The sequence below is a fragment of the Pseudorasbora parva genome, chromosome 9 (assembly GCF_024679245.1).
Source record: "Pseudorasbora parva isolate DD20220531a chromosome 9, ASM2467924v1, whole genome shotgun sequence".
NCBI classification, from domain to species: domain Eukaryota; kingdom Metazoa; phylum Chordata; class Actinopteri; order Cypriniformes; family Gobionidae; genus Pseudorasbora; species Pseudorasbora parva.
Window position 1 is genome coordinate 28553070 of NC_090180.1, and position 12123 is coordinate 28565192.

Genomic DNA, 12123 nt, shown 5'->3' on the forward strand with positions numbered 1-12123 from the left:
CTCCTCGATGACATTGTACCCTATAATTGGGTCCTCCGCCACTGTAGAATCACTGGACACTAACATGGGTACCTTTAACAATGGTGCTGGTAAGGGTCCTCCATCCAGCTGGAAATTTATCTCCACCCATCCAATGAATGGAATCTCTGTGTTGTTTGCCGCCAGGCCAGTCAGGGTTGCCTCTCCTAGCAGCTCTTCCAGGGGTTGGATGATGGTATCTGGGAGGTGTTGTCGTCGCCAAGCATCATTCACGATGCTAGCTTGCGCCCCTGTGTCCCACAGCGCCTCCATTGGCTGACCATTCAAGCAGCAGTTGACCAAGCAGCGTTTCCCAATCAGTTTAATGAGCTGTGATTCATGTTGAGGTGGGAGATATTTTACAGTACAAAGGTTGGTAGTGGCTTTTACTGAGGTTGAATTAAATGTGGGAGTATTTGACCTGGTCATCTGGGATGGCTGATCATTTTGTATGCACCCCCCAGCAAGTATAGGTGATGAGGATTGGGACACTTCAGGGAGGACTACTGATGGCCCCGTCTCAGCAGTCCATGGTCGTTTCCCGACTGTGAGCTCTGTACTCTGCATCCACGTGAGAAATGGCCTGTTTGTCCACATTTGAAGCAGTGTTGACAGGTTTCGTCTACTTGCTCTTCCCTACATTTCTTACAACCTCGCCGTCGTTCCTCTCTGTACCGGGGTGAGAATGTCTTATTTGCTTCCATTACAGCTGTCATCATCTGTCTCATTTCAGCTCTCAACTCCTCAATAAGCTTCTGAGTATCTGGAACCTCATTACTGACCTTATGGCATTCTTTAAATTCCTTTCCTTTTACAGTCTTGACAGCCATTGTAGTACCAGGATCTCTCACCGGCTGCACACCCAGGGCAGGTGAGTTCTCGGATCGGGGTTCGGTATGGAACTCATGTATGCGGGGGGGTTTAGCTGAATGGAGCCTTTTCAGTTTCTCCTGTCGCTCACCATCCAGCTTCGCAGCCTCATTCACCACCTCAATTAGCTCCTCATCCGTTATCCTGATGTTGCTGAGATAGGGCTGTACCTGGAACTTCAGAGAGTCACTTATTAGTCCAGTTTCAATTGAACGCAGAAATTTACGCTGGATGGTATCTCTACTATAACGGTCATCATCGCCGTCCTCAGCTTTCCATAGTAATTTCTCTTTCAATTCAATTGCTCTGAAGATAAAATTCTGAACTGACTCTCTGGGTTCTTGGGATATGTTTATGAGCTGGTGGTACAGAGCAGTTGTGCTGTCAATTTTATAGTGGCCCTTTAAGATGGTGTATAGTGACTGGAGCGTCAGACCACGCTTAATCTCCAACATATCTCTCAGAGGTAACCCTGGAGTGACTGCCCTGACCACTGCCTCTACTATTTCAGTCTCAGAGTGGCCCTTTTCTACTCCCACTTCCATCTGGCGAATTAGACTAGGGTAAGACAATTTTTCTTTTTGTCCACTTTCTCCTATCTGTCCCCAGATCTTGAATTCTCTTCTCAAAGTCACTTCAGTCAATTTCTGAGACTGTTCAATCCTCTTATCCTGCCTTGTGTTACTTTTAAAAGGCTTGTGACTGTCTATTATCCTTTCAGCCTTACAGTAACTTTCCTCCTCTTTTTGTGAGGGGCTAAGATACCTTTCTTCCAGCCCTCTTACTTGAGTTGGTTTCTCAATGATCCCTTCCACATCAGTGGTTCCTTGTTTTACCTCATTAATGAATGACAGTAGATCTTTTAAGCACTGAATGACCTCACTTTCCCCCTCGTTCTCCTGCATTTCGTCCAACATGCTTTCAATTGTCTTGATGAGCCACCGTCTGGGCTTACCTAAGGACACATCACATTTCAAGTATCGACAAACCTCTTGCAGATTGTCCTCGTCTAGCTGCCAGAGTTCGGCGCTCACACGGTCATAGAGGTGCTGGCTGTTCTCCATATCTAAGCTCGTCTCTGTATGAAGAGGTAGTCTTCGTCACGCTGCTCTACCTCTCCTGGCTGTTTGGCTCGCCAAAATATGTTACAGGTCTGCAAAGAAACAGGCGTCTTTCCAGTGCAACACATTTATTTGAAGAATGGTCTGAAACATAGAATAATATACAGCGTCAATTATGAGTGGAGCATCTCAATTCACTCATTTCTCTATTCATTTCTGCACGCACTCTTCCGTCAACATGTCTTATACTCAGTGTCACAATAAACATTCACTTGCTCAATAAACACAAAAGAAACTAAATGTAACTTATTTTGTACTCTTAAACAATCCTTTGGTATGTTAAACCCTTTCAGTGTATGTACATTTCCAGTTAAAGCATAGATTACATGCTTTGAATATGTCTAAATAATGATGATATTCTCACGTGCCACACTTTATGACTCTTTCTGTCCTATGCACATGAAAAGAAACTAATTTGTGCTTACGTTAACTCTACTACGAAAATATGACGCACTTTACACAAAATGGCGGACATTAGTAAACTCCATGTGCTTCACTGAACTCACATACTAGTCACTGATTCGTGTATCCATTATACAGGCAACAAATTAACTCTCTTTACAACCTTTTCTTCTATCAATTCACAGTATAAACAGTACACAGTATAGCGATCTCTGTTCTCAGCATTAACTCACGACAATTATTCTCCATTACACTTGCGTTACATACACGGGTAGTCAAAACACTGTTTTGTACTCAAGAACTACTAAACACATTAAAACGTCACTGAAAAGTGTTCATGAACTCTTTAACTTGTATTACAGAGGATTTATCTTACCTGAAACATAGAATAATATACAGCGTCAATTATGAATGGAGCATCTCAATTCACTCATTTCTCTATTCATTTCTGCACGCACTCTTCCGTTACTCACGTTCGCGCAGACCTTAGCGAGAGCTCCCCCTAGCGGTCTGGCTCTATTATGACACTGCATACACCCAAATGAATACATTATTACTGCTCACCTCTTCTCAAAATAATAAACAAGAGTCCATGAAACATAAACACTCTGGATATTTTGGAACATTTAAATGGGGGGTCTACTGTTTTCATGTCTAATTTTACATGGTGCCACACTAACATAGTTTTAACGAAAGCAAAGATGTCTAATTTATGTAAATGGAGAATAACAGCCACATAAATTACAATAATTATTACATTTAAAAATAATAATTCTGTGGCAAATTCTGGCAAAAACAACATTAAAACAACCGTAGAGTAAAATAAATTTGTCCTTAACAATCTAGACATAAAAAATACAATATTCAACATAATACAATACTATTGATCACCATGGTCACAAAATTCACAAGTGTTGATATTCAGATGAAATGACAAAATAAAAAATAGAGCCATTCATCAAAAGTGCTAAGGTGAGATTTTGTGCCATCTATTGTCAAAATGAAGGTGGTGGAAAATAAAAATAAACAATTTTATGTTTTTCATGAGCCTGAATACTTGCGGTCCCATATGGAAATTGTGGCAGGAAGAGTCTATGCAGCAAAGCGTTAGCAAACTTTAATTTTCATCGTCACGTGTTGATCGCGTACTAGCTTTATCAAGCGTCTACGTCACGCGCGCAAACGTTTTCTCCCTGTTAGGACACGTGTGTCCATCTGGTACTGGGAACTCTAAACAACAATATTTGCGGCTATTTTTGAAGTGATATTGAACAACTGCTCTGTTTGGTTGCAGATAGTAATCATGGTGAGCGTCGTGCAGTGTTTCATGTCCAAGCTGCTTTCACCGCTGTGGCGGAGAGCTCAGGAGGATGAGGAGGAGCAGGATCCTCACTTTGAAGGTGAGTGAGTGAATGATTAAATGAAATTAGTAGAGCTTAATCGATATTTTAAAGTCGGCCATGTGAGCACAGGTGAGACTGAGCTGTTTTGCTGCATGTGTTCAGGTGTGGCGCAGATCCGGCAGGTGCAGACGGGCGTCGTGACGCATCTGTGTGTGGATTATGGTCTCATAGATCATGCAGTATATTTCACATCAGAAGTTGTGTTAGGAGGAGCCGTGCTGTGTGTAGGAGACACGGTCCAGGCTCTGGCCGTCCGGGAAGGAGCCCATGGACAGTGGAGGGCACTCAGGGTGAGATTGGACAATTGGCATTCTGCTGTTCTTATGTCTTCATACTCTTAACTCTGGTCCTCTTCGTTTAGGGCTCACGCTCTTTTTCGTGGTCAAAAGTGACTGAAGCCTTAATTTACCTTTTAATAAAACCAAAGGAATATTTTTTGTTCAATAATATTTTTCAAATTATTATTATTTTAAATTTTGAGGGTATGATACTTTGCAATATTTATAAAAGATGTATTAGCTATTTTCCCCATTGAAAATAATTAAAAAATATATATAATATCTTAAATTAAAGCAATATTCTATGTTAAAATAGAGATAAGACATTCAAAATCCAATTTTTGGAAAGTAGATTAGTCCTTTATGGTGGGAGTAAAAAAAACTGATTTAATGTTGTTTTTTGACCACTATTCCTATATAACTACATAAAGTGGTTTATAAATACTTATTTTTATTAAGTTGTGAATTTGGATTTATACATTCTCAAAAACTACTTTTTGTCAAGGTTTAGATTTAGTTTATGTTGTTTTGAATTGTCAGTATTTGCCTTAATTGTACTACATTCAAACCTGAGCAGTGAGGAGAACATTTTGGTTTAGCAAAACATTTTGACATTTTTTTAAAAATTTGAGTTGACGTTGAGTATTCGCTGATAACGTCATTAATGAACAAATAACCCTGAACCTTGAGCTGCGAACCGAACACCTTTTTGTCTTGTGTACAGGACAGCTAGGGCATATGCCACAGTGCTGCCAATAAGGTTTTTGCTGCTACATAACAGCTTTTGTATCAGTTCTTTTGTCTTTGGGTCGTTACGTTTCTCACAGATTTCTGCTCGTTCCGAATCAGATACAGATAAAGTAGCACAATAAAGATTACATGTATAGGAATTAGTGATCGACCGATTATTTGGATGTTTATGTGCCGATAACCCGATATATAGAACCTAGGGGTGGGCGATATCTCGATATTTAAAATATATCGAGATATTTTTTCAACTCGATATGGATTTGGACATATCGTATATATTGTTTATATTTAATTCTGATTCCGCCACTTTGCTTGTTTGCCCTGTGCTGTGCTCGCCCCCGCTCGCACGCCTCCCTCCTCTTGCTTTTGTCCCCCTCCCCTCGTGTGTTGTCTCATTGAACACGGCTGCTTCCACAACCAGGTGAGGATTAGTTATGTTGACAAGCGCGTGTGTTGTTCAGGACTCAGTTTAGAGACCATGTTTTCCTTCTAACACAACTGCTTGCAAAAATCCATAAAGAAATATTAATGTTCATCATAGTTCAAATCGCAAGTTTCACCCACAGTCAGGTGATTGACTAGCCTGACAAGCCAGTCCCACATCAAGATGTTTGGTCTGGAAACTCACCATAGACAAGGCTCAATCCGAGGGGCGGGATAAACGGTTGTCTTTCAAACTCCCTCTGCACGCGATAGGATAGCGCTACACCAACCAGAGCAACGACGGTGAAACAGAGCTTGTTGATAGATTAAACATTCACCGTATCCGGTCGGCTGAACTCCGTACACATCTTCCCTTTTTAAGAATGACTTCAGTGCCGTTCTTTGTTCTTTTCTCAGAGAAAAGCTTAACTCCAAGTCTTCCAGAGTCGCGGTCAAAGCTGATTCGAAAGACCGCCGCCGTTCGCCAGTTTCTGTGTTTACTAGAAGCACGCAAACGCAACTCGGCCATCGTCATTATGGCCCCGCCCGCCGACTCTATACACGACGTGATTGGCCCGTCCATATTCTGAGGAATACAGCTCAGAAGGGTATTGAGAGTTCCTAGACGACACTTGTGGGCAGATTACATTTTCTGCCGCTAGGGTGCGTCTAGATTTCTAGGCAAGTGATTGACACTATTGGTGTGAGACACGGTCACAATCATGCCAGTTTATGATTTGTGTCTAACTGATCGCATGGTTTTCGGTTAAAATGTCAAAATGATCGCATATTATTTGAAAACATTTAAAAAGTATTGCAATATCATTACTATTATTATTTTGTCAGCTTTATCACAGGATTATGATGAATAGGTCTATTCATGTTTTAACCAAGAGGGAAAAACGCGACATCCCGGGTGTCCTGAGACACGCGGTGCTCTTCTGTAAGTTGTACTGTATCATATTATCATATAGCCTACCTTCTGACATTCATATTTCGTTCTGTAACTGGAAAAGAAGTGAAATTCAGCTCGTGTAGCCTACATGATCCGCATGATGAGTTTGAATTTTGTCAAACTCATGACAAACATCACTGTTTGAATTTTGATACAAATTTAACAGGAAATGGTGTTATGACAAAATCAGTTTATTTATATCTCCGTCATGCCCCCATCTTTCTGCAAAATGCTTACTGTTTACTTTAAGTGTAAAAAGGGAGTCTTTGATTCATCTTTTGAAAGCATGAAATAAATGAAAAGAAGGCTATATTATTTATTTTCTTTTACAGTTAAATTATTATAATTTATGTAATCAGGGAGATTTTTTTTAAAAATGTCGCAAAAGCACTACATGAACTGACTACGTCTTTGCACTTCAATAAAATAAAATAAAAGAATTTGTGGTATTTGGCATATTTGTTTTTGCTGTAGTTTTTAGGGGGTTATTTTTTCTGTAAAGATATCGAGATCTATATCGTATATAGAGATATAGCAAAATATATCGAGATATATTTTTTGCTCCATATCGCCCAGCCCTAATAGAACCGATATTTATTTGTGTTATTTATGTTTTTTACAATTACAACAACAGCACTGAACTGAGCTTTTTAAACACTGTAAATGTTGCGGTTTCACTCCCTTACATACAGAACAAAAGACATTTACATCAATAAATAGTCTGAAAATTTTTGCATTTTTTTAAATACAGTGCAGTCTTTTTAACATTAATGCTGTTTCACCTTTTTGTTTATAAATACAGCCATATTAACAACAGGCAAAATACATTTATAAAGTCTAATATTTTCAAATGGAGAACATAAATGAGAGTTGAGTCTATCAAATCCCCATAACTATGAGCATAAATATAAGCATTCATTTTAAACTACAGTTTTAAAAGGTTTATGTGTTTAATAGACTAAAGATTGAATATTCTCTGGAATTGTAATAGCTTTGATGTATTCGCTGGGTTGTTTCTTTTTCTTACCGAGTCAATCTCGTCTAGTACGGTCTCAAAATTAATGTTTGTGTCAGTCTATGAAGTGCTGACGACAACGCTGTTTTCATCTCTGCGTTTAACTTGCACGTCTCGTGGAGATAGGCCTAATAATACATTTTCACAGAGCTGTAACTAATTAGATATTTATTATATAAATGTTATATAGCAGACGTTAATATAATTAGGAGTTTTAAACGAGTCAGTCTTGTTTACATACGGTGACTAGCCTATATGCTGGAGCAACAACTCAGTGAGAGAACGGCTGAACGCGACTAAACATAAACAACACCAAGAGAGAAAAGTTCAGCGCTTTCCAACATTGCTCTCATTCATGGTGGCCAATAATTAATTTTCATGGAGCTGTAATTAATAAAATGTTTATTATATAAATGTTATATAGCAGACGTTAATATAATTTAAGGAGTTTTAAACGAGTCGGTCTTGTTTACACCTACCGTAACGTTAGCCTATATGCTGGAGCAACAACTCGGTGATGAACGGCTGAATGCGACTGAGAATAAACACACAGAAAGAAAGAAATTTGATGCTTTTACTTCCAACATGCTCTTATTCATGTCTGTTTTGTTTCATTCATGTGAAGTTACGTCTTTATTGTGACACGCCATGATGATTACCTGACGACTCCATCAGTGAGTTCGTCTCTACAGCGCCAAGTTTAAACTACATAATATCATCTCATAACATCTTATTTGTGCATATCTCAATTGTGCATTAATGTTAAACAAAGTTTATTAATTAAGGGATGCAGGTTATTTTACCTTTGAACACCATTGTTGACTCATCTCCCCTCAGACAGTCTCTTAACGGCACGCTTGTATGCAATTCTCAAAACGTATGCCTTTTATCGGGAAATCTGATATTACAAAACCGATACCCGATTATGGGAAAATGTTTAAATATCGGGAAAAATATCGAGAATCCGATATATCGGTCGATCACTAATAGGAATGCATAAGTGAGAGGGATTGCATATGAATTAATTCTACCTGCCTCTCTACTAAGTGAAACTGTGAGCTTTACTTACTAAGAAATATATGCTAGAACATTTCAGTTTCTAAGCTTTTTAATTGATAAATCACAGAAATGTGCAATCTGTCAACCATGTGCACGTGAGCTCTCTCTCGTGCGTGCAGATGATCTGAAAACACCAATAAACAGGTAAGCTGCATTTTAGCAATCTCCATTTGAGACTTTCTGCTTAAAGTGGCATTTAGTTAGCCTAGAAATCTAGAAGCACCCCAGAGGCAGCAAATCTAATCTGCCGTGTGTGTCGTCTAGCAACTCTCAATACATTTCTGAGCTGTAAATGGCAAACTCTGGTAGGGCCAATCACATCGTGTATAGAGTAGGTGGGCGTGGCTTAGCATAATGACAGCAGATTTGCGCTTGCGTGTTACTAGTAAACACAGAAACTGGCGAACGCCGGTCTTTCGAATCAGCTTTGACCGCGACTCTGGAAGACTTGGAGTTAAGCCTTTCTCTGAGAAAAGAACAAGGAACGGCACTGAAGTCAATCTTAAGAAGGGAAGATGTGTTCGGAGTTTTGCCGACCAAATATGGCAAAAGTTTAATCTTTCAACCAGCTCTGCTTCACCTTCGTTGCTCTGGTTGGTTATGGCGCTATCCAATTGCGTGCATGCCATGCAGAGGGAATTTGAAAGACAGCCGTTTATCCCGCCCTTGGATTTAGCCGTCAATGGTGCATATAGAGCATAATGGAGCATATACCCAAGCAAACTCAGCATTCAAATGCTAAAGAAAATAAATACGTTTTTAAATACGACTTAAAAACTTCAACTGAAGGAGCTAACCTCACATAAAGTGGGAGACTATTCCAAAGTTTCGGACCTACCACGGAAAAAGCGCGCTCTCCTCTCATTTTAAAATTACAGTGAGGACCTTTAAGAACCTTTGGTCCGAGGACCTAAGAACTCTAGAGGGAGAGTAGGGAATGAGAAGATCGCTAATGTATTGAGGAGCCAGGCCTGAAACTGCCTTAAAGGCAAACAAGAGAATTTTAAAATCTATCCGGAATTTCACAGGGAGCCAATGTAAGGATTGCAGTACAGGGGTAATATGATATCTCTTCCTCGCTCCTGTTAGAAACCTTGCAGCTGCATTCTGCACTAGCTGTATGCGCGCTAAATAGTCTGGGGGAGTCCAATATATATAACGCATTACAATAATCTAACCTCGATGAGATGGAGTGAATCACAATTTCCAAATCCTTTTGGATAAAAAATGCTTTACTTTAGCAACTGATCTCAGGGTAAAAAAGCTACCTTTAACCACGGCCCCAATCTGTCTGTTGAAGGTTAGGGATGAGTCCGTAATTACCCCTAAACTCTTAACATGATCATCAAGCTTTAAGGACAGGGAACCTAGCTGGCCAGCTAAAGCATGTGATGATGCAGAACCTACAATCAAAACCTCAGTTTTGCTCTCATTTTATTGGAGAAAGTTATTTGAGAGCCAAAGCTTTATATCATTATAACATTCCTGTACTTTATGCAGAGAGCATGTTTTATCTAAACTCATATGCAATACCATGCTTCTGAAGAATGGAGCCTAGAGGAAGCATATACAGAGAGAACAGCAACGGTCCAAAGATCGACCCCTGAGGAACACCGCAAACTAAATGTGCTAATGTGGAAGTAAAGTGTCCCAGATTCACTGCAACTGTCTGGTCCTTTAAATACGATGCAAACCACTGAAGGGCTGTACCCTGGACACCAACCCAACATTCCAGACGGTTGAGAAGAATCTCATGGTCAACCGTATCAAAGGCCGGTTAATGTTACCTGAGATTACTTTTGAAAAGAATTCAATTTCTGCCTCCTTAACTGCCTTCTGATAGTTAGCTAGGCACTCCTTTAGCATCTCAAATGAATTCTGAAGCTTCTCTCTTCCATTTTCGTTCTGCTTTCCTGCACTCTTGTCTATGAGAGCGGGTAGCATTTCTTAACCAAGGTTGAGAGGTTCCCTTACATTTCTTTAATCTTAAGAGGAGCAGCATTATCTAGGGCAAGTATACATGACTTATTAAAAGCTTCAACCAGCATTTCCGTGTCATGCCCATCTGAGACATTGTCAATGAAATGCGATAAATACAATTCAGTAAAACAGCTTGCAGTGGTGGAAGTAACGGACCTCACATAATGTAAAGGCTGAGAAAAGGTTGGAGGGACATAAGAACAAACAGCATCAAATACCACTGAATAATGATCAGAGATGCCTTCATCTGAAACCACCAAATTAGATACAGAAATGCCATATGATAAGACAAGATCTAATGTGTGACCTTTCTTGTGAGTAGAACCAGTGACATGTTGTGTGAAATTAAAAGTCTCAATAAGAGAAAGAAATTCATTCACCAAAGGCTTGGATGGGCAGCATAAATGAACATTAAAATCCCCAAGGACCAGAAGTTTATCACAGCGAGACACCAATCCAGAGAGAAAATCAGAAAAATGCTGGATGAAATCCTTATTCACTTTAGGCGGTCTATACACCAAGGCATAGAAAAAAGATTCCAGAGTATCAATGTTCAGTAACTGTACCTCAAAACTTGAATATGTTTCTGAGGATAATAATCTGCATTTAAAAGAGTCCCTAAAAACAGGGCCCGGGAAGAGTTCAGAAAGTCACAGCCTGTTGGTTTCAATTCACCCAGAGCCATTTGATCACCAGAATTTAACCAATTCTCCGTAATAAACAAAAAATCCAGCGAGCGCGATGTAAAAAAGTCAGAATAAAAGTCTTGTTTGATATAGAACGAGCATTTAAAAGACCCACTTTTATAGAGGTCATTTCTGACTTTTTCGGCAGGACACTGGCAGTATATTTTAACACACTGAAATTGTTGACATTGACACTCCTTATCACAGCAGTTGCACCATTTGAGGTATGGCGATGTGAAGACCAAATGACCGGAATGTAACCATCCGAGGAAACTGTCTGAAAGCTGCGATAGCAGCGACGTGATCCACGATGTACATACCGTGGCCGACGCGTAATTCCCAGGGCAGCACAATGTTTATAAACTCCAGCTGGCAGGCGGAGCGCAGATTTTAAACGTAGTAGGTCATATGAATAATGTAAGCCCATATTGAGTAGAAAATAATAATAGTCTGAGCATGCAGGTTGACAGATAAGATCCGCTTGAAACTGACGATCAGCAGAAAGACAAACAAACAAAGATCAGCAGCAGGGTTAACATTGTCAGCTCCCGCGTAAGGTCCAGAGTTAGTAGTAGACGTTCAGTCCTACCATAGATGAGTAGACAAGAATCAAGCGGCATCCACCTGTTGCGCGTCCTTCATCGCTCTGACAAGCCAAGAAAGTCTCCAACCGGTGAGGGCAGTCCTTCTAAAACATATCGAGTCCTATAATTATAAAAAAAATGTCACTGGTAACACTTTAAAGGGTCATGAAACCCCCCTGTTGCAGCGGTGTTTTTTCACACCTTCGATTTGAAAAGGCTTGTTAAAAGGGGAGTGGTCGACTGTGAAAAGGTGGGATGGTATTGTGTGGAAAGAGGGAATGTTTGCATAAATAGGGGAGTGTCAGTAGGTGATAGCAGCAGTTACAGCGGTTCTGAGACATGTTCTTGGTTCACGTTGGCATAGTTTACCACAGTGAGATTAAATGAGGGATGAGTACAGCGAATGAGAGAGCTATGAGTGGCGTGCAGCAGAGATCGCAAACCATTCAGCTCTTCAAACCAGCATAATTCAGTGAGAAATGAAAATAAATGTTATTCTGCATGACAAAATATTTTGCAAACGTGAGAAAACTATATTTGTCCAAATATGCACGCTGTTTGGCAAGATGAACAACGCGC

The 12123-nt window shown here is 39.9% G+C and overlaps 1 protein-coding gene across 2 annotated transcripts in view; it reads left to right on the plus strand.

Moving 5' to 3' along the window:
- The first annotated feature begins 3496 nt into the window (after nucleotides 1-3496).
- Nucleotides 3497-12123, plus strand: part of mov10l1 (Mov10 like RNA helicase 1) — a 96484-nt gene continuing 87857 nt past the window's right edge. For both annotated transcript variants that reach the window (XM_067452172.1, XM_067452173.1), the window contains exons 1-3: nucleotides 3497-3629; nucleotides 3706-3811; nucleotides 3917-4104. In XM_067452172.1, the coding sequence (XP_067308273.1) occupies nucleotides 3715-3811; nucleotides 3917-4104 (285 nt within the window). In that variant the 5' untranslated portion in view covers nucleotides 3497-3629; nucleotides 3706-3714. The remainder of the gene's footprint in view (nucleotides 3630-3705; nucleotides 3812-3916; nucleotides 4105-12123) is intronic.